General features: G+C 34.3%; 1 protein-coding gene across 2 annotated transcripts; it reads right to left on the bottom strand.

Moving 5' to 3' along the window:
* Positions 1-1,554: 1,554 nt before the first annotated feature.
* Positions 1,555-23,749, bottom strand: LOC143239122 (programmed cell death 6-interacting protein-like). Of its 2 annotated transcripts, none has more exons than XM_076479964.1 (2): positions 21,037-23,749; positions 1,555-2,684 (listed from the first exon to the last, which is right to left on the bottom strand). In XM_076479964.1, exons 1-2 carry the CDS (start codon positions 23,577-23,579, stop codon positions 2,660-2,662), a joined length of 2,568 nt encoding a protein of 855 aa, XP_076336079.1. In that variant the 5' UTR covers positions 23,580-23,749; the 3' UTR covers positions 1,555-2,659. The 2 variants fall into 2 exon arrangements, with proteins under 2 accessions (XP_076336079.1, XP_076336080.1); XM_076479965.1 differs by lacking the exon at positions 1,555-2,684 and adding an exon at positions 15,507-15,820 and having other exon boundaries at positions 21,037-23,748.
* Between the last annotated feature and the right edge of the window lie 497 nt (positions 23,750-24,246).

Genomic DNA, 24,246 nt, shown 5'->3' with positions numbered 1-24,246 from the left:
GAAATAGGCAAGAGCAGTCCAATAAAGCCAAAACTATACTAACAATAGGTCACGTTTGAAACTCTTGATGGTTTTCCATTGTAGATTACACAGTATTCATGGTAAAATATGTTTTTTAATGTGGGGGTATGTTCATTGTAGACCAATATAACAAACAATGAATCTTTATAAATAGTTGTGATAGTCCCTACAAAATAGAGTTAAAGTTTATTGTAAACTATTTGAACTACCTGTCAGCTAGACAGAAGTTATGCAATTTCATGATTATTGAAAGGTTATCTTAGCACATGAAAAGTTGATCTCGTTTATATAATTGTAAAAAATTGCAAAAGAAAATGTGAAACCACAAATTTGTACCTATCCCTCCATGAACCGAATGAATCTCCATATCAAATTTGATGGAGATCCACTACTGAGGGTGAATTAAGACTTCAAAACACCCACCCATCAAAACTGCAAAATGCAAAAATGAAAATCTGTATGTATTCCCTGCAAGGATTCTAATGAACGCCATACTAAATTTGGTGAAGTTCCATCCTCACCCTACAAAGTAGTTACATGGACATACAACAGACAGTACTATTATATTTATATAGATTTTTAAAACCTACCTAATTTATCTAGTTCTTTAGGGAAACTCAGCTGTAATAATAGAATTTCAACATCACTATAATTGCCATTGCCAACTCCGTGTTTCTCTTATTCCAGTAGAACACAATAAATATAACTGACGATTTCTGATATTGAACAAAAGACCTCCTGAACAGGTACTTGGAGAAATCAAAGATTGGTGTGAAATAATATTTTTACACATCTCTGAGTTAAAATATGAGATGGATAAATTAAGAGGAATTTTTAAAAAATTAATTTTACCTGAGTTTTACCATAAATGTTAGATCTACTGATTTTTTTCTAAATGGTTCCAAGTCTTAAGACAACCATTATCGACCTTACGTAATGTTATTTATATAGGAGTAGCTGTCGCCCAAGCGGAAATGTTATACAATAACAGATTAACTTAGTTTCCGGAATATTAGGTAGTTTATTTTTAATAAGAACAATAAATGATTGATGGTGTACGCTAGACAGATGAGATCTGAGATTTTAAATAATTAGAGAGTGAACTTCAGGATTCTAATAAAAATATAAAATGAGCATCTTAAGTTGATGATTGCTTAGTACCAGATGTGAAACCACCCCCATCTGTATTAGTGACTACATTTCTAATCTAGAGCAGGTGTGATAATCTGTCGATTGAAGTTGACGCGTTCCAAGTTGTGAAAGTTCTTGTTTTAAAAGAATTTTACCATAAATTCATCACAAGAAGTGCTATTGGTGCACCATTTTTGTGCTAAGCTGGTAGATCATACTATTTTAGTGGTGCTATCCCTAGAACAATCCTGTACTTAGCGCATAACCCCTACATGTACACCAGATCCCATGTTTGATTATTCTCTGTTCACCTTTCACTCCACAACATAGCCTGCTAGACTGTGATAAACCAAACACTACGAGAAAAGACGTTATGTTTTATATAGAAGTAAAAATAAAGTATTAACTCGATATAATAGAGTTTATTTTTTTTAATGATGTGGAAGAACATATATATATAAAAGGCGAAACACAAAGATTTTATATTCCATTCCTATTGTTATCTCAAAATTAAAAAGAGAAAAAATACAAGAATCAATTATATAACAATATCGATGATTATCTAGTGGTATTTATTTGACAGTTTCTACTATATTGTTTTACTTTATAATAAGGTAATTTGTGTTCGTATAATATTAATTCACTTACAAATATATAAGATAATTATTTGTGTACAAGTTAATTGTTTGGATGGACCAAGACATAAGTGCAAGAACTGTAAATCCCGAAAGCACGTCCATGACAATCGCATACGTTTTATTATTTGAAAATGTGTTAAAGCACACAAATGGTTTTCTCTTCGTAATTAGTTGAAGGAGCTCAAGTAATGGATCTCTTTTATATTGTAAACGTATGCAAAATAGGCTCGTACCAAGTAAAGAAAACAGTAATTTATCACATACGATTAAAAGGACTATTTTTCGGTAACATTTCATATCAGGTTAATTAAAAAACAACTTTTGATAAGGTATATTCAACTAAGTACTGTTATATGTTTCTGAATATTAATGGGAAGGATGATTTTTCCCTTTTAAAAAAAAAAAAGTGTAACTCCGAAACATGTTTCCTCTTGAGTTATTCATTTACAGGACGCAGTTCATCATCTACAAACTCGTAACCTTCCAAGGGATTTAACTTCATCCACTGGTAGTTTTCATAAGATGAGGAAGATCTTTTTTCTTCATCATCATCTTCTAAAGCCTGTAAACCAGTTTTTTTAACAACTGAATGCAATTGATAAAAGTCTTTTTCATTTGGGTCATATGGATCATCATCTCTGTTCATGTAGGGAACCTCCAAATTTTGCTTTACATCAAGAGAAGATGGTTCTTCTTCTTGATCATCAATTTCGTACGCCACTTCTTTGACGGGATGAATATTGGGTTCATTGATGGCAGAATCGATGAAATCATCTCCCAGTAAGAAAAATTCATAATCTTTTTCATGTAATTGGTTTCCTGGTGTAACAAGAGGTTCTCCCAAAAGATTCCAAGGGGCAAGCTGGAATTCAAGTGGTGATATGAAGCCGTCCTCTGAAGATAAAAACTTAAGATTAGTATTTAAATCTGCTGAGAACTTTAATAATATTAAATATTTATTTTTAACAATTTGTAACTATGCCAGTTTGTTTTTTTTACCTCCTTGTGAGGAAAAAATAATAATTCCAGATTTTCAATAGCTGTTTACATATTTGAAAGCTGACTCATTTACAAGTACCGTTAACTCAGTGTGTAAGATTACCCATACATCTTTGACATGTGGAAGGCATTAAATGACTAAACAGCATGTGATATTCGAGTCGCAAAGGATAATGGTAGTCGAACAAAGCGCTAAGTTAACCGAAAAAACTTCGTTGTTTATCGGATCTACAGAGTATGATGTATTTTGGCCCGGCATGGCCTAGCGCGTAAGGCGTGCGACTCGTAATCCGAGGGTCGCGGGTTCGCGCCCGCGTCGCGCTAAACATGCTCGCCCTCCCAGCCGTGGGGGTGTATAATGTGACGGTCAATCCCACTTTTCGTTGGTAAAAGAGTAGCCCAAGGGTTTGCGGTGGGTGGTGATGACTAGTTGTTTTCCCTCTACTTTTACACTGCTATATTAGGGATGGCTAGCGCAGATAGCCCTCACGTAGCTTTGCGCGAAATTCAAAACAAATAAGCAGGTAATTTTATAAATTACTGATATGTTGTGTGTATTACATCACCAACATATTTCCCACAAATTAATTTTAAATAGTGTTGACAGAGGACAGCACAAACATCATTTTCTATCCGTGCATCGTATTTTTGACGGTGTCATAATAAGTAGCGTTTATGCATTATGAAAAGTACTGTAAACTGTTTACTATTTTGTTTTGTTTTCAAATCAATCATTTGGTGATTATTAGAATTTTCAGTCTTGTGATATACGTGACTTCAAAACATTTTTAAAAAGATGATATAAGCAGGCAGTGGAACGAAATGTATAGAATTGATGTGTTTTGCTGATATCTTGTAACTTGTCTGATCATTACAAAAATATATATAACGTCTAACGTGTCGCTTATAAAGTATCAAACTTGAAAGGCCCGGCATGGCCAAATGGTTAAGGCACTCAACTCCTAATCCGAGGGTCGCAGGTTCGAATCCTTGTGGCACCAAACATTCTCGCCCTTTCAGCTGTGAGGGTGTTAAAACGTTACAGTCAATCCAATTATTTGTTGGTAAAAAGTACCCCAAGAGTTAGCGGTGGGGGGTGATGACTAGCTGCCTTTTCTCTAGTCTTACCCTCCTAATTTAAGGACGGCTAACGCAGATAGTCCCCAAGTAGCTTTGCGCGAAATTCAAAACAAACCAAACCAATCAATGGTTGATAGACTATTACTAACTTCTACATGTGTAAAGACTTATTTCTATCGTGTGTTCTTTGGAACGTAAAGCGATTTAGTGTACCTTTAGTTGAGTATGAATCAACAGAAGTAAGCTTAACGAGATGGATGGTGTTATAAAAAATAAAAGCCTTTTCTTACATCAATACGATAATTTATGTGTGTGTATTTGGGTAACCAATTTGTTTGTGTGTAAACCAGAGATGACGAGCTTTCCATCTGTGAACTTTGTTTCCATAGCACTAACAAAGCACAGCGCAAGCTTACAGAGTCATCTGACGATAATCAGATGTAATATTCCTGGAACAATCAGTGTGTTATCAATTAACTAAAAAAAACTACAGATGTGATTTCTAACCGTACACCACTCGTATTAGCAATGAATTCATCGCTGCTACATAACCGTAAGAGAAAATGTGAAACTGTTTTTGACGAAAATAGAAGTACTTTAGTACAATTATCCACCTACATGTTTACACATAGGAAGTGCCAGATAACCAAAACATCACTAACTCTTGGAAAAGCTCTAATAGTCGTTATTCTTTTTGTCCTTCAAATTCAGGAGCGATTTCTATTTTCATGCATCGTACACCTACATAAAACATTATGAAAGAGAAATGGCGGTGGAGGTTCGGTTTCTTTTGTGGAGAAAAACAAAAATATTCACGAGTAACTGTTTTATCACGTGCTCCTGCTCTTGTTTAGGTGATAGGTGGCACTAGTGGATTATATTTTATTTGCATGTATTTCTACAACTTTTAAAAGTGAGACTCCACGACCGAAGCGTTTTCACGTAAATCATTTAATTTTTGTCAATTTAAATAATTGTTTGTTTGTTTTTGAATTTCGCGCAAAGCTACACAAGGGCTATCTGCGCTAGCCGTCCCTAATTTAGCAGTGTAAGACTAGAGGGACGGCAACTAGTCATCACCATCTACCCCCAACTCTTGGAGTACTCTTTACCAACGAATAATGGGATTGACCGTCACATAAGAACGCCCCAGGGCTGAAAGAGCATGTTTGGTGCGACTGGAATTCGAACTCGCAACCCTCAGATTACGAGTCGAACGCCTTAACCCACCTGACCATGCTGAGCCTTTTATGCAGCTTATTTTAAAGTTGTTCACACAACTTTGGTTCATTTAATAATTAAACTTTTACAATAAGATAATTGATTTTATAACTTTAATAAATAATGCCAGTAAGAATTAACTCCTTTAAACCCGGAATTAGTTTAATGATTTTCTACTAATCATATATTATAAAACTTCAGATTTCTTAATTTTGAAAATAACAACGTGATATGGATTAGTGTTCAATCAAATGTTACGGAACAATGTAACCGTCCGTCGGGTAAATCGGGATTTTCGGCCGGATGCTTTCAGCATCTGCTTTGGTTTAAGGAGTTGAAACTAGCAATTCTATTCCACAGTGTCAGGTTATACAATGTTTAAAATTTACCTGAGTCCAAAAGGAATTCAAATGCGAGAACTGATATTTAAATCAAATAATCTGTTAAATCCGTGAATGTTTTATGACTCAGGTTTCATTCCACTAACATCGCTCAGAGATTTTTCTTCCTTCTTACTCAATATAATAAACTGCTTTTTATACTTAGAGTATTACAGTTTTATATATATAAAGTACAATAAACTACCTTTAATTAAAAACTTGTACTTCATTGCCCAAGTCTGTAATCGTGAGGTTTCCCTGATAGAGGACTTAAAAAGATTTTTTTAACATTAATGTTGATCCATTCACTCCGCTCCGAGTGAAACTTGCCCGTCAAATTTACTGTTTTAATAGAAAACATAAGGCTAGATATGGCTTAGTAGTTAATTCTGGCCTGTGAATCTTAGGATTTTTGGTTCGCGTTCTGTTGTTACAAAGGCGCGCTCCACATCTTGGAATGCCACTGTAAAAGTGACAGTCAAATCTCACTATTAGGCCATACTAACAGAAACGCTGCCCTACGGGCGGATGTTTGTGCTAATAATTACTGTTCACAGTATTCAAACCTCACTGAAAAAAACAGAAAAAGTGAACGTTTTCTAAAAAAGGTTTTTTGGCAAGGCAAAAAAAGTGTTTGGATTAGGATGATAAAGAGTGTATTGTGTTTATTTATCAAAAGTGGCACTCTTTATTGACAAAATAGCAGTTTTTAAAAACTATTTTTTGATTTAAAGATATAATCAAAACCTCACGTACAATTCGAGCGAAATTCATGTTCTTGTTAACAATATGTATATATATTTCTCTCTTCTTTTTTAATTTTTTAATATTTATAATTTTCTAACACTGTTATTTGTATTTTTGCATTAGTAATTATTCTAAAGGCAGTCCACTTTGCATTTTCGTAGATTTGCTGAAAATGGAATACGTGTAATTCGGAAACGCTCCTTAAAGCTGTTTACAACTGTTGACGTGGCTACATTGTTTATTGTTACATTTGAATTTTAAACGATACGTCTCTTAAAGAAGTGGGAGAAAATTGGAGAGAAAATTAGGAACAATAAACTCTGGCATTTCATGTCTTACTACCTGCAAGCAACGCCAACCACGTATTGAAACATGATACTGACAATCTGCTTTTCTTCCTGAAGGCTCTCTTTACAAATGAAACTTGAGATATCTCAGTTTCTATTGTGAAGTGTTCACATATTGAAACAGTGTGGCTGTATTTGGAAGCCCCGGGGCCCGGCATGACCAGGTGGGTTAAGGCGTTCGACTCGTAATCTGAGAGTCGCGGGTTCGAATCTCCGTCACACCAAACATGCTCGCCCTTTCAGTCGTGGGGGCATTATAATGTGACAGTCAATTGCACTATTCGTTGGTAAAAGAGTATCCCAAGAGGTTGCGGTGGGTGGTAATGACTAGCTGCCTTCCCTCTAGTCTTACACTGCTAAATTAGGGACGGCTAGCGCAGGTAGCCCTCGTGTAGCTTTGCACAAAATTTTAAAAAAAGGAATCCCCGATGAACTACCTTCAAACTAATATACAATGCACCAATGGGAACATGTAAGACGCCTTCGTTGAGGATTATCTATATCGGAATAGTATAATCATAAAAGATAGGAAATTCTGTCATGATGTTTCAGTAGCAATGGTTTAGAGAAGGACAGAAAATTATGCTTATTTGATGGATGACTCTTGTGATTTTCCCATGCATCAACTATGTCCACGATTCTGTAGGACATGTATAAAATGTTCTCCATGATATTGAAGGCACGTCACATCTTGACTCCGAACAGGATATTTCTTATCATTGCTTTTTTGGGCAATGTTTTTTGTCTCTGCGCAAGTATGTATGAGAAAGTGAAAGGATGATGATTTCTAACACATCATCGGTTAAGTTACTATGTAACAATAGGAAACAAACTGATGGTCTTGTGGCTCCACATATCGACAAGATACTCTTGAAAGATGTCCTGCACATAATGGCAGAAAATTTCGCGTTCCATTAAACGGCATATTGGACGCCAGACATTCCCTTCTCACAATCCATATAAGATTTGTTAAAGCTTTATGTGTTGTCAATGGCATACACATCTTTGAAAAGAAAAATACAGATTAGAAATCTTTAGTTTTTCGATATATTTTTATCCAAGTCGCTGAGATGACTTACAGCGTCAGAAAACAAGTTATTTGAATACTTTTTTCGCCTGAGTTGAATGTAAGCAGTTGATGCCCAGTATAGCAGGGTAAAATATATATATACCCACGTAACTGCTTTTGACGTCAGCACAAGACCTCCCGTAAATACGTAGATAAGACTGAGCAACTAACGATCCGGGATTTGTGTGCCTATCAACAGCTACCAGGTATATCTATATAATATATTAAAGTTATAAGTTCTGTCGTTAATAATGTATTCAACCAAAATGTTTATACTATATACATATTTCTAAACGCATATTTAAACACTTTGAGAATTCCACAACGTTAAAAGAATAAATGGAATATATTCAGAATGAAGTACATAGTGAAAAGTGCCTGAGACAAATTGAGCACCCGCATGGTGATGTCCCAGGTTTAATTAATTAACAGCAAGAGTACGGTTGTAATAAGTCTCTAATCTTTCTTGGTATTCCATGACCTTAGAATGAGTCGATAATAAATTGTTGCTCCGTTTAAATTTTAACCTCTCACTCAGCTATCAAATCGTCAAGAGTACGTGGTAGGTACATAAAACCAGAAAGTGGACACACATTACATAACCTTTTTTTCAGTCTTGATTTGAATTTCGCGCAAAGCTATACAAGGGCTATCCGCGCTAGCCGTCCCTAATTTAACAGTGTAAGACTAGATAGAGGGAATGCAACTAATCATCACCATCCACCGTCAACTCTTGGGCTACTATTTTACCAACGAATAATGGGATTGACCGTCACATTCTAACGCTCCCATGGCTGAAAAGGCGAGCATGTTTGGTGTGACAGAGATTCGAGCCCGCAACCCTCGGATTGAAAATGTTAAATATTAGTTTTGCAAGTTTTTTAAACTGATGCTCGAGTAGTTACTTTGTTTAATACTTCTTACAGATAAGTGAAATATTTCTAGTTACTATCTCCAAAACATTTATGCTAACATGACAACTAATAAATGAGATATAAATAATTATATAACACCATATATTCTTATGTATAAAAAAAATAAACTCGGGGCTGTCGTGGTCGAGCTATTTATCTATGAACGTGGCAGTAAAAAAACTAACGTGTGAAACTTATTGCTAAGTAAAATAAACGCTGTTGTCACACGAACATCTAATAAATTTCACACGCCTTGTTCCTTTGTTGGAAGTGTATGACAAAGCCACAGTATAAGTTTATTTTAAATATGTCAAAAGGCTAAAATATTGTTTGTTTTTTAACTTCGCGCAAAGCTGCACGAGGGCTTCCTGCACTAGTTGTCCCTAATTTAATAGTGTAAGACTAGAGGGAAGGCAGCTAGTCATCACCACCCACCGCCAAATCTTGGGCTACTCTTTTACCAACGAATAATGAGTTTGACCGTCACTTTATAACGCCCCCACAGCTCATAAGGCGAGAACGTTTCGTGTGACGGGGATTCGAACCCGCGACACTAATCACCTGGCCATGCCAAGTCCAGGCTTAACTAGTTGGCAGTGGGTGGTGCCTTCCCTCTAGTTTTACATTGCTAAAGTATGGACGGCTAGCGCAGATAAGCCTCGTGTTGCTTTGCGTGAAATTAAAAAACAAACAGATAAAAACAGATTTTGGTTCCAAAATTCAAAAACAAAGAAAAAAAGAAAAAGAAATGAGACACGATTGAACTGCCGTATATTAATTTGACATCTGAATTAATTGGAGATAATAATTAAATGCGGGAAAAAAGTTCAATAAACTCTTAAATATTCAGGATTGGCATTATTTTTATACAAAATAAAGGTGTTTGTACATAAAAACACAAAACAAAAAAACAACAGGATGACTCACAAAGGGTATAGAGGATAAAATTAAAGAAAATAATTAGAAATTTAAGAAATATGAAATGACCACAAAGCGAGAAAGTTAACCAAACAGAAAATTCGAGAAGCAAAGACTGTATGAAGAAAATATTGTCTGAAAACGTAAACATTATTAATAACGACTTCTTTAAATTCATCAAGGGTAAACAAAATGTTAGGATTGAAGTAGGGCCTTTGAAGGATAAAATACCAAGGCTAATATCTGATAATTATGCGATATGTGAGCTATTAAATTATTCTTTTTTCTTCAATTTTTACTAATGACGATTTAAGCAATATTCCTTACAAAACTCTTTGGTCAAATAATATTTATTGTGCCAAAGGACTTGGAAGAAGGCTAAGGATAAGAAGATTATATTTGTAAAAACGGCTGGTATGGATAGAAAAAACATTATGTGGAGGAGCGAACAACGTTTCGACATTCTTCGGTTATCGTATTGGTTTATTTTGGGCTTGAGTTGTTGTATAAGTAAGGCTTCTTTAACTTTGCGTTTGTTTATGTTTGTTTCTTTATTTAGTATTTGGGTGTTTTATATGGTTATGTTGTGTTTATTTGATTTGCAGTGTTCTAAAACGTGTGAAGGTGACTTTTTGTGTTCTTTGAATCCGGTTTACATAGATTTGTTTGAACATAACCACAAAGCTGCACAATCGGCCATCTGTGATCTGCCCACCAAGGGTATCAAAACCCGGTTTTTAGCTTTGTAAGTCCGCAGACATGCTGCTGCGCCACTGGGGAACACTGGGCACTCATTAGAAGATTGGGAATTAGTAATTTTATTCCGCTTTTCAAGAAAGATGATAAAAGATATTCCATAATTATAGACCTACTAGTTTTGCATCAGCTATAGAATATGTGTTTGAAAGTCTGATAAAAGATGTTTTGTGAAGTAATTTAATAAAGTTTAGAATTTTGTTGGAAAATCTACGATAGTGGAAAATCTTATCTTACTTATCTTTTGATATTCTTTAAAAGAGGTTACTTTTTATCTTGGTGAGTGTGTATTTGGTGTTTCTGGATGTTTAGAAAGCATTTTACAAAGTGCCACATAAAAGACTTAGTTTGGTTTGTTTTGAATTTCGCACAAAGATACACGAAAGCTATCTGCGTTAGCCGTCCCTAATTTAGCAGTGTAAGACTAGAAGGAAGGCAGCTAGTCACCACCACCCACAGCCAATGCTTGAGCTATTCTTTTACCAACGAATAGTGAGAGATTGACCATAACATTATAACCTCCTCACGGCTGAAAGGGCGAGCATGTTTGGTGTGACGGAGATTCGAACCCGTGACCCTCGGATTATGAGTCGAGTGCCTTAGCCGCCTGGCCATGCTGAGCCGGTTAATCTGATGCTGCGAAAAGTATGTCTGTTCATTAACTCTGAAAGAAGAAAGCTGGTTCACCAGTTCTTCTGAATGAAATTAAAAGCTAATTCAATATAATATATAATCAATGTCAAAAATAAATAAATAACAATGTGTTATTACTCCTTACTCTAATACTGACTTTTAAATAACTTAAATACAGATGCTAATAATTACAACTCAGTTAATCTAGTTCCGAACAGTTGTTCACGAAGCTTATGATATAAACAGCGTTTCGACCACTATTATATTTGTTGTATTTCAGCCGGAGGCACTGGACACATCAGATTTAGTATGATTGATATATTATTACTTATTCTCTTTTGCTGTTGGTCGTAAGTTCTTAGAACTGCATTTAAATAATTTTTAGTCGCGAATGAAAACCCCATCAAATACTAGAAACGTACTTATTATAACGTCACATTCCAAATAGGACACACAATTTGTATATTTGTAAACGACAAGATGGGGTCAAAATAGGTATTTGCAACTTAAGAAAATAATACCTATGGTATGTCGAACCTTGTTTCTTTACCTTTTTCCACACTTCCTGTTTGCAGGTTTTTAAATTCCCAGTTTTTATTTATCTTGTACAGTTGTAAGTATTGTGTTAGAAATCCCACTCTTAGTACGGCTTTTCATTTCGTTTATATTTTTAAATTCCCAGTTTTTATCTTGTACAGTTGTAAGTATTGTGTTAGAAATCCCAATCTTAGTTCGGCTTTTCATTTCGTATATATTTTTAAATTCCCAGTTTTTATCTTGTACAGTTGTAAGTATTGTGTTTGAAATCCCACTCTTAGTACGGCTTTTCATTTCGTATATATTTTTAAATTCCCAGTTTTTATCTTGTACAGTTGTAAGTATTGTGTTTGAAATCCCACTCTTAGTACGGCTTTTCATTTCGTATATATTTTCGTTTCACGTCAGAAACAAAAGAAAAAGTTTCCTCTATTCTCCTTCTTTCAGTATTTTACAAACACTTAAGCCTTGCTAAATATTTTATAAAACCAATTCTATCTCATTCGAAAAGCTTAATTTTGTTTCAGAGGGCTGTTTAATTTTAACGACTTTGAAACTCTTAGAACTTTTCAACTCACAAATTTGAGACACGTGTTGGAATCTTTCACAGGAGTGGTACATTCGGTGATCTTTTTAAAAATATTATTTTTCCATACTTTGATAGGTTGGTTGCCAGTTAACATTTATCTTTGCTCTACACTGTAACTATCACATTGAGTTCTCTCGTTCCCACGTGATTGTATATAGTTTTAATATGATCAGTTTCTCCACAACTAGGAAGCTTCCAACACACTTAACTCGATGACAAGTAACCTTCCGAGCAAGTTATTAAACTAATAGTTGCGTATGTAAATAATGGTTGGAAAGACATGTAAAAACTAAACACAAGTTGAGTAAAGCATATGCAAAACAGATTTAACGGTAAATAATCGTTGAGTCTTTGCCCTACTTAAAATTTCTGTGAATGGTATCTCAAAACGTTAGCCATCTAGGGAGAGAAAAAGACATGAAACAAACACTATTTTTGAACAAAATTAACCTTGTTATAAAATTGGTATTTCTTTACTGCCTTTGTTTTACTTGATACAGTATCTTTTATCACAATTTAAGCCCTTATATCTGTAACAATTCATAAAAGCTTTATATAACTTGATATAGAGTCAGTCAGTCACAAATATGAGCCAGACACAACAAGCTCATGATGCTTTCCAACTGAATCATGCACGTACTCGTAATATTACATCTCTATTTATTTTATCGTTGTAAACAGCCAAAAGTAATTAATAAACTTTAAACATACGCTCAAATTGTTCGTATACGACTAACACTGTGTGCGTTAAGTCACTGAATGATTAAACTTCAAATTTCAACTATAGCAACGTCTTACTTTAAGTTATTTGCATGTTATATTTCCAGCTTTTTTCTTAGTAAAAAATTACACAATGGTCTAGTTGCACTCTGCCCATCACAGGAAATCGAACCCTGAATTTTAGCGCAATAAGTCGACAAATGTTCCGCCGATCTACTGCGATCTCTTTTTTTTTGGGGATCCATGCTTTTAATTGATTTTTTTTTTAAATCTAACTGATTTGAACAATACCAAATTTCAGATGTTGAAAGTAGTTCCCACTGAAATTTGCTATTGTTCTGTTAGTGTGCAGGTGAACGTCACTGTAAATAATATTGTGTCATACGAGCCCCTTTTGGTATTACCAAATAACACAAAACGTTCAAGATGTTCTACTTTTAGATGGTAAGTTTAATGGAGCGTATTTCTTAAACACTATTCATCTTTTTCTTTATTCAAAAGAAATTATGAGTACTTACCATTTGTGTCTGCATCACTGAATAACTTGAAAGTCTTTTCTTCTGCAGTATCGGACATTTTTACAAATTCAAAATGTTCAATGTAACCATTACCATCTCTGTCGTAACTCTCAAAGTCGGTAGGCAGAGAAACTGGTTGGAAATAAGTGTTGAGATCACCCCCCTCTAATGGATCTTCTTCCTCCCCCTCCTCTGATACATCTTCGTTTTCCAGTGTATTGTCTTCCCCTTCCGGTGGGCCCCACTTTTCCTCAAGAGATATTTCACCGCCCTCATAAATGGTGGGAACATTCCGAATCTCTTCATCTTCCGTGGGAAATACGTTCAGGTTCGCATCTGGAGTTTCTTTTGCTGGTAACGCAAGCGTCGTCACAACAAGACACGAGATCAAATAAAAACGCATCATTTTGCACTCGCTGTATTGAAGTTCTGAGCGTTCGTGTCAGAGGAAAGCCTAGACTTTTAAGGTTTCACAGTCTAAAGGCGGAGCTTCAGTGTACCAAGAATTTGGTGAGGTATGCAAACCTATTGCCATCTACCGGAAACTTAGTTCAACCAAGAAAAATTGACAAATATTACTGTGTTCTCTCATACACGTCACGTAGCATAATAAACACATAAAAGGACGTTACACTTAACATTATCCACTATTTATAACAGTTGGTAATATATAACGTATGTGTTGTTACATATCAAAATTAAAGATGGATACTAGAAACAACCTCTGAATACATCTTAGACAGAAACTTTATCGTTTCAAGTATTTGTTCTATATTTTTACAGTGTTTGTTAATCTGTTTAAAGTTTCATGTCTTTTAGTGTTTGTCCAGTATTTTAAACACAATTAATTGCTACAGGTTTCTTTTCATTTATAGCTACACAAAGGCTATCTGTGCACAGCCGTCCCAAACTTGAAAATGATAGACTAATCTATCTAAGCAACAGCACCTTCTGCCAACCCTTGTATATCCAAATAGTGGAATTTGTCTGTGTTTTCTTTAGAGCAAAGCCACATCATACTATCTACTGTGTCCACTGCAGGGAATCGAACCTCGGATTTTATTACATTCCTACACTTAATTACACAACCGCCTTCAAACATGTGGTCAGCTATCGCTCAGTTACCTTTCTTTCTTTGTGAACCTGACGATGACTGTAGGTCGAAACATTGTTCGCTCCCCTACATAGAGTTTTCTCTATCCATACCAGCCGAGGTTTGTATGATTTAATATTATTTTAAGATCACTGTTTAGCTTTTAACCAGTTTGCTCGTTGTTAAGCGCAAAGCTACACAATGGATGAACCGTACTTTGTCTACCGCGGGTATCAAAATTCGATATTTAGCATTATAAGTCACCAGACTTTCAGCTGAGCCACTTTTCGAATATTTATGAAACCTCATTTGTTTTACTCAAGCAAGATAACCATAGTTATAACCCCATTTTCATTACATTATAAAAAGTTTAAGTTTTTTTTTTCTCAAGACAATGTGTTTAATGACACTATTATTTTTATAGTAAACATAATATGCTAAATTTCAAATCTATTAGAAGGGAACTGATTGAAATGTTTAAGATTGTAAAGGGCACTGATAATGTTATGTATCATATTTTTTCTTAACGTCCAGATTAGGAGGACTAGGGGACACGAACACAAGTTTTGGCAAAGTAGGAATCATTCGTGATGACAAGAAGCCCACCTAAAGTAAAAATGTATCTCAGGACGGCTGGTACGAGTATTAAAACTTTTACCAATAAAGCAGAAAACAACGTTTCGACTTTCTTAGGTTATCTTCAGGTTAACAAAAACCTGAGATATAGTGTAGGAATCATCTTCAGCTGAGACAGTTTTATTTTTCCAACAGGATGTTGGCTTCGGATGTTGAAGAAACAATAAATTTAAGTAAGTTTAAGAGAAAACCTGATAACTCTATGAATGATGAGGACTAGCTTTAAATTTATAAATAATTTAGTTCAGATGATGGGGCAGCCGAGATGGACCAACAGGTCTCTAAACATTATTATATTAAAATACTTCTTCTTGAAATACCAATTTAAATTACATAAAACTAGAATTTAACACTAATTAGTGTGAAATCATGCAAGAATATGGAAAGTTTTAACATTAGGAATCTCTTAGGATTTGAAGCGGTTAGAATATTACATGCTTGGTTGGTAATTATCCATATTTGTACCAACGTTACCCAACACCCCATCCCCTTTCATGTTAAAGCCACACTTAGCTAAATATATCTTTAACGTTTTAACGTCAGTGATGTTACAGACAAGTTTTGTTTTTCATAAATTTATTTTATACATTTTTGATATGAATAAAATTATACACTGAAAATATCCGAGCGTTTTCAAGAATTAATCAAAAATAAAAACTCTGGATAGATAAAAAGAAAGTAATTTCTTTACTGAGCAAAATTATAATATGACAAGAAAAATCAGTAGAAATACTCTTAGTTAAAATATTACATTGGTTTTCTTAAAAACAATGATGAGGGAAACTCTTCTGGTCTTCAGAATGTTTGAGTTAAGTACACTTTTAGCACTGAACGTTTCTGCAAACTTCGAATTATCGACTAATTCTTTATCTCCTAAAGCAACGAAATTAAAGCATCTGTGAAAATATTCATCATCGTTTCCACACAAAAATATCCATCCAACAGAGTTTTTAAAGAAAAAACTGAGAATATCTAATAATACAAATAAATGTAATTTGTACATATGGAAACTGTTAAACAATGTGTTATCATACATTAAAGTAATATTTAAACAAGTTGGTACAAAATTATCTTTTTCTATTTTAAAATTTAATGACTAAGGTAATGCAACCATGCAGTTGTCAACATTTTGTAACCCAACCCAAAGAGGTTTTATTATCATGTTTATTTTTCACTTAAGTGAATAGTGCCACCCTGTAAAATGGCTACCATGCAGGAAAAAGCTCAATGCTTCATTTGGTTTGTAGAGACCAAGTCAGTGTCTGATGTGCAGCGTAATTACAGAAGTCAGTGCAGGAAAAGAGTGTGGGGGTATGTTAAGGATATCGTGTATAGCACACCTACAGCAAACATCACGCAGCTAAAGACGAGCATAACGGATACCATCATAACTGTAATTGTTGACATGCTGCAGCGAACGCGGACTGACATCGTATATCGGTTAGACGAGCTAAAAGCTGCTGATGAAGTACACTGACACATCAGTTAAAACTGTATGATTGTTTGTTTGTTTGTTTAGAATTATGCACAAAGCTACACAATAGGCTATCTGTGCTCTGCCCACCACGGGTATCGAAACCCGGTTTTTAGTGTTAAGTCCGCAGACATACCACTGTGCCACAGGGGGGGTCTGTATAATTATATTTCATTAGTTAGTGAATTTCAAAATAGGAAGGATAAATTTGAGCCACCGTGTATTTATGTGTGTGTGTGTATATATATATATACACACACACACACACACACATACACACATCTCTCAACAGAAACAAAACGCATATACAGAATCATCATTAGGTATAAATGTCTTCCAAAACACTAAGAACAATGCTTCATTATTTTAATTCTCACTTTTCATCACTAGAATTGTTGATAGGGTAATATAAATTCAAAAAGAAATAATGGTAAACAAATAATGGCTTCTTCTATTGAAATTATAGTAAATGAGTGGCTAAAATGCAGTTCAACATGTGTCATTGCACACACGTTAATATCTATATGTACATTTTCAATTTCCTTAAAAATGCAACACTTCTGGATGGAAATTTTTAAAATTCAAAACAATTTATTAACGTGTTTTGAAAACGTCGACGTAATTTTTTTTATAATGAATTGCTGTAATTTTAGATAAAAACATAAGTCAGTATTTGATCCTAGTGCATAGGAGAATACTGTTGTTTAATATACAACACATTTGAAGCAGCAAGTGTTAACAACCTAACTATATTGCAGTTAGTAATACTCGCACACAACGGTTTTAATTTTGAAGACGTTCCCTTCCGTGACTAGTCGTTTTTAACGTTTTAGGCACTACCGTAAATATTGAAATATGATAAAATAACATTTTTCTATCGAATTTACTTATTATACATTATACTGAGAAAAAAACAAACCTACATACAATATACCATTGAATCCAATGTGCAGAAACCCTTATCAAAATACCCCCATAAGGTTCCCTGAGATTAGGAAAAACAAGCGTACCACGTACACCTTTAGGGTAAGCACGACAGAATACACTACAACCCATAGTTTAAAATATAATCCAGTACAATTATTTTGTTAGCAATATGCACTTATGTCATATACTTACAATAATATATTTTACAGCATAATAACTACACGCCAGTTATAAACTAAATTCATGGTTGTATTTTTCATCAAAGCAGGATCTTCGATAGAATTGTATTTTGAGAATGACTCCGAGTTTTTAAACTATAAAATTTTAGCTCATAGCCCCCAACTCTTGATCGATTTGAGATCTAATTAGTCGCGACTACTGAGGATTTCTTCTTGTTAAATTAAAACTTTATTAGCTCCCTCTCCGAAAAAAACAAGAAAAAGTAGTGCAAGTTTAACCACAAGCATGCTTAGATTGATTTGAATGATGTTACAACGTACGGAATAAAACTCTTGACCTTTCAGTTAGAGGCTAGTATCCAATGTCAACGGATTACTTATCCAACACAATGTTTCAAACAAGATCTGTCTACGATCTTATTTAACAATAAGAGGACATAGGTCACGACCGCCTTCAGAAACCCTGTAACTCAAACCCAGACACCCCTTTATTAAGTTTTTCAAGAATAGTTTATACTGAAATGTGCTATTCATTGCACATCCTTAATAAAAGAATGTTATTTAAGATATTCACCTGTGTTGCCCACAGATTTTTTTCTAATTATTAAGTGACCTTCATCCTGAAATAATAGGGGACCAATGACCTACGATAATCTAAAACATGCAAGCTTCTTGACCCCTATGTTTATACAAACCGTGTGTCAGAAAATGAAACCACTACGATAATCACGTGCGGGCTCGAGTTCCATTTTCTTCACTTACAGTTACATTATGGTCTATATAAATTTTCAGACAGTGTTAGATCAAAATAAACAAAATCAGCTAACGCTTGAAATAAACAACAAAAAACGTTCCTTATTAAGCAACTATTTTTTTAACATACTGATTTATTTATTTTTTGTATAAAGTATTAAAACCATTGTCTTTCTCCTTGAACGATTATCGAATCAACACAATTTAATACCATAACATCACATGTATACCTACCTGCCTATCAACCCACAGAGGTTTCCGTGTGCATGGATAGACAAGTTATAAACAACAGTAACGTCTTCACAACTTACACAACAAATTATATTTATGTTGAAACATCTATTCTTTAAGGAAACATAATGCTGTTATAATAATATAAACCCTAAAAACATGATAAAAATTCAATGTACAACAACCAAAAAAGTCTACAAAAACAATGTGCCAAAAGGTGTTCATTTTATGTTTGTCCACACATTCCATAGATTGTTTTAGGAAGGAATATTATATGTGTTTGTTAAGTTTGGCTTAATTACTTTATATGTTTGTGATTATTCCATCTTATATAACAGTTTTTATTTTCTACAGACATCTTCAAATCTTACTTGGGTACTTTTAAAATTTTATGCAAAGATTATAATGCATGCACACCTTTAAATGTTTAAAATAGTAAACATGGTACTTGTACATTACTAACATTGTACATGTAGTCGACATTACGTGTAATCAATGACCAATGATTCTGCTCTTTGGAACTAAGATACATCCAACAATGCATAATACTGGTCATGTTATTTTTAAAAAAATATATTTATCTTTTATATAATTGTTACCTACATTAAAGCTTGTATGTATTTTATTCACAATGTTTCCTCAAGTTTACCTGGCATCATCAGTTGTACGTACAACTGATATAAAAGTTGTGTGAACTTTATAAACAATTATTTCTAATATAAACACTTAAAAGAGTCAGAAGTCTTCTTCTCTCTTGCATTTTACACTCTTGTAAGCAAGATTTAAAATCAATTTGGGAAAAGCAAGACTCACACCCAGGAATGTTTGTTAAAAATATTTACTGACTAATGTCAACGTTTCATTAAATCATCACTGAATTTTCACTCAAATGTACATTATACTGATCTAAATGAAGCTACAAACATGTCCAGAAATGTGTTATTTAATCACATGAACAGCAAAGTCAGTTACCTTCATTATTTCAAAACTTGAATCCAGAGGAACTGGACATATTATACTTATATATATATGTTGGAAAAATTAGGTAAACCTACAGAGTTGAGCATTCTTACAAGCTATATTTCTGAAGAAAACTGTAGCACTGTTTTGACCCACAATAGCAGCTATTCATTTAATGATTAGTTTAAGTACTTTTATTTTCTACGTGTAACAAAACACAAAATTATACACACAAATACTGAACTCTAAATTTATGGATGAGCCTGTAATTTTTAACTATGCTAACAAAAACACAGTAAAAAAATTACACTAGTTTTCACTTGAAGATTCTTTTCTTACTCGTGACTATGATACAAATGTATCCTGTGTAAAAAAAATGAAATTTTTAATAAGATCTTTCATTGCTAATAAAAAACAGATCACAAAGAATGTCACCTGTTAAGTTTTGATCAGAGCAAGCCACAAACACAGATAAGAACTAACCAATAAATGCTTATTTACGATACTTTTAATAGTTTTATAAGTGTGACAATTAGAAATCAACAAATATTTTTAATGTCTTATTTGGTTACATGAAAACTTAAAAGATAATCTACAGAGACTTAGAAGTTAAAAGATGAGGGACAAAACTTGTTAAACCTGAATTTTGAATACATATAAAATACAGATTTTACTCAGAGACAACTTCTTGTAACACAATTTCTTCCTCACTTTTAAGAGTTAATCTGTGAATTTTTGGTCAGATTTTTTAGTATCTTCCAACATCTAACTGACAATATGGTTTATAAACACCTCAATTAGTCAATATAGATCTTTTAAGCAGGAAAGATAACAAGGGTTACATAACCTTATATAACCTATGAATTCCTAGGAGACTAAACAGTAACAAACAAGATTCAGAATTATAGATAATTTATATATAAGCAAGGCTTTTCCTTGGTGGTTGGTTGACTTTTAAATAAAACTTTTCAATTTCAATGCATTTTTTTAAATGTCATTCAACACTAAGTTTACTTTGATTGCATCTTTAATTATCCTACACAAAGTACCAAATGTAGGTAAGAGTCAGTCTATTTATTTTATGAGGCTTTATTTTGAATGCTGTGTTAATAGATGCACCACATGATTATTTTGTTATCATGATAAAAGATATAAAACAATGCTACACACACGATAAATCCCTTTTGTTTGTTGAGATTTGTTTTTATTAATACTTAAATCTAAAACAAATCAAGCAATCATAAAAGACATGTATGACAACTATAAGTGTCAGTGTTCAAATCCTGTTAATGTACCAACCAATCTACATCACAAGCTTTTCTTTTAAAACATTTCTACATTAACAAACAAAACTGTGTATGTACATATATATTGGTAGGCATGAATTTAACATTAATTGTTATTAGCAAGCACCATTTATTCAATTAAAGGCTGTGTAATCACTCAAGAAACGCTATTTCTAAACTGTTATTTCTCTACATCTTACTAAAGATAAATGTACTGGACTATATAACTTTTCTTCAAATGTATTTTTAAGTGTTAAGTAACCAAAGTTCCCAACTCACTGTGGATTCCATGGTTGGTTGGGATATTGATAGCTTCCAGAGTATGGTGGATAGTTTGGATACTGACCAAAGGGTGGATAACTAGTTGGAGCTGGTGGATAGGCAGGGGCCATACCAGGTCTTTGACCATAGCTGTAAGGATTGTAACCTCCAGGCATAGGAATTGTTGCATAACCAGGATATGGTGGATACTGGGGATAAGGCATACCAGATGGAGCTTGTGTCTGTGGCACATTACTTTGAATGGGATATGGAGCTGAAGGAGGCATAAATGTATTCTGAGGTGGGACCTGGGGTGGTGGTGGTCTTGCTGGTGGTTCATTCCTTTCAGTTTGATTAACTGCCACTGAAGAATGATGGGTGGGTAGTGAAGGGACTGATTCAGCAGGTTTGTTGGTAATACCCTGTTGAAGTTCCTTACACAGTTCATCTCTTTCTGTTTTCCGTGCAAAACAAAAATCACTAACCTTGCTTTGAAAGTTTACAAGCAACTGAGTCAGGTCATTGTAGAATTTGGTACCTTCTTTAAGATTGTTTGTCAATTCTACGTATACATCATAGGCTGCAGCCAAGTCCTTCATAATTGTTTCTCTATCAGCTGAGACCTGATTATTTTCTCTTTCTTCACAGAATGTGCTGTTGACCCGCTGTATCTCTGCTATTGTCTTTTCCTGCTGATCAAAATTTTCCCGAACCCTCTTCTGTAATGGACCAAACAACTCGTTAAGAGTTTCTGCAGAAATTGACTGTTCATTTGTTGTTCCATCTTGAGTTAAAGCATCAATAAATTTTGGTTTCATGTCTATAGTGGCACTTTTAAATTCAGTTTCGAGCTCTTCTCTTTCAGATTTAATTTTCTCTACATCTTGCATCAAACGTTTCAGTTCTTGAACACTTGGACTGTCTTCTAGTGCAGTTACTGGACCACCAGATGATAGCCTGCTACAAATTTCAGCCTCTGATAAACCGAGAAGCTCAATAGAAGCCTTGTGCTTATTAAATTTCTCCTTGACAAGAGCATCTGCTTTAACAGCATTATTTATAATTTCACTATATTTGCTAATTTGAGCTTTTAGAGGCTGGTTAAGTTTTTCTGAAGGTGTACGTGCCCATCTTTCTTTGAACTGGTTTCGTAAGTGATTATCTGACATTTCTTCTTCCTTCAACATTTGTTCAGATTCATTCAATATGTCCTTATTCCTCTGCAAAAGAGTTGGAAGCTCTTCAATTAACATGTAAATAGCCTGGATCCCACCAGCATCGGAAACAGATTTAGCTTTTTCTTTTAATGACTGGGGTAGGGCACTGCCAGATGAAGCTTCAATGGCAGCTGGGAGATTTAAAGAAGCTAGGATGCCATTCATAATTTGAGTCTGTTCTCTCATTTTTCCTATCTCTTGATTTACTATCTCAGTTTTTCTAACATCAAAAGTCTGAATTGCTTGTGTGACAGTGACAGGCATTAGAGCACTAAACAGATCCTGGAAATTTGAGCTCAATTTTTCAGGAAAAGGTGTCGGTTTTGCCAGCGCAGCTTTACCGATGGGTTGCAGTGACTTTAAATCAGGAACACGAGCATGATAAATGAAATCATTATCCTTTTTAGCTTCTTGATACGAATGGTTAATTCTTCCAACATAGTCACTGAAATTAAAAGTTGTCCCTCCACGAGTTTCTGCAGCCTTCATCAACTCACTAGCATGTTGCAGTCTTGCTACTTCTTCACCAACTTCCTTCTTGCTTTTACACACAAGAGCTTGGTGATATTCAGCAATAGCATGAAAAGCTGCTTGTTTTCCTGCTACATTCAGTATCCAGTCTTTCTCCCAAAGATGTTTCAAGGACTCCTTCTGTAACTGTTTCAGTGCATCTGCATACAGTTCTTCACACTGTGATGCCACTTTGGCAATAATAGCATCTTTCATTTTATCTGCAGCTGCTTTATGGAAAAAACTTTCTTGTGCTTCTGCTAACATGAGCGCTTGCAGAGCTCCAAGAGTATCAGGCTGGATATCTGGGGTAAGTTCCTGTTGAATGCTGGACATAACTGTGTTTTTCAGATGCTGAAATATTCCACAAGCTTGCTGGAAATATTTTGCTGCAGATTTAAGTGCCTCATCATTAGAAATTTCATTTCCCTGGCTTGCTGCAATCTGACTTTGCATTGCAGCTATGTTAAAGAGTATACACACTCTCTCATAAGTTAGATTTGACAATGTAAGACTAGTATATCCACCAAAAAAAGATCCTTTGTCAAACGCGTCCTTCCATCGAAAAGGGATTTGAATATCTGATGATGTGATCTTTCCATCAAGAGCAGTTACCTGATCATAGTATCTGCACATTGTTTGCAACGAGTTTTCATTTTTGTCTAGCGTTCTCCATGTAGAATTCATACGGAGTTTATTTAATTCTTTCAATGCTTCATTGCAATCAACTGGCTCATCAGCCGTACTGAAGTAAGACGCTATAACGCTTTTCAAAGGTTGGACTAAGTCTACTTCAGACGTTTTCTTTAATGGTAAAGCAATAAAGTTCGCCATTATATTCCAACTTTATTCCTAATATTATATAAAAGTTAACAATTAAATTATTCAACCTTTCTCGGTCTTTAATATGCCTATCAAATATAGTATCATAAAATATAATACTTATACTACAGAGTGACTACGATTAGTACATTCCTGAACAAACATAGTTACGTCACACTGCAAAATACTCTCGCTAGCAGTTCTTTAACAGTAATTGCCTATTGACAGTTAAGTTTCAACTATTGTAAATATATTAACTTTTCAAAAGAGCGGAATTCTTTTATATAGACAAATTAGCCATTTACTTAAATAAATGGAAATTCTTTCCAGACTCTTACTAAATGAATTTAATTTGCGACATTTTGACCTTAGACCCACATCACCAGTGCTCGAATTACAAGTAGCTTCGATGTTCATGTTGATTGTAATTAGGTCGTTAAAATTAAATATTATGTTGAACAATCGCTATTTTTTAAAATTTAGAGATGAATGTTGTTATTTGTTATTAAGCACAAAGCTACACAAAGGGCTCATCACGGCTATCGAAACCCGGTTTCTAGCGATATGTCTTTAGATATTCCGCTGTGCTACTGGGAAGGAAGGTAGGAAGGACAACGTTTTGAGTTAACGCTCTTTTTTAGATCATAAAGCTTACAACAAAGCGCATGCGCAGAATCCA

This window comes from Tachypleus tridentatus, chromosome 13 (genome assembly GCF_004210375.1).
Source record: "Tachypleus tridentatus isolate NWPU-2018 chromosome 13, ASM421037v1, whole genome shotgun sequence".
Taxonomy (NCBI): Eukaryota; Metazoa; Arthropoda; class Merostomata; order Xiphosura; family Limulidae; genus Tachypleus; species Tachypleus tridentatus.
This window is presented reverse-complemented; position numbering and strand designations above follow the sequence as displayed.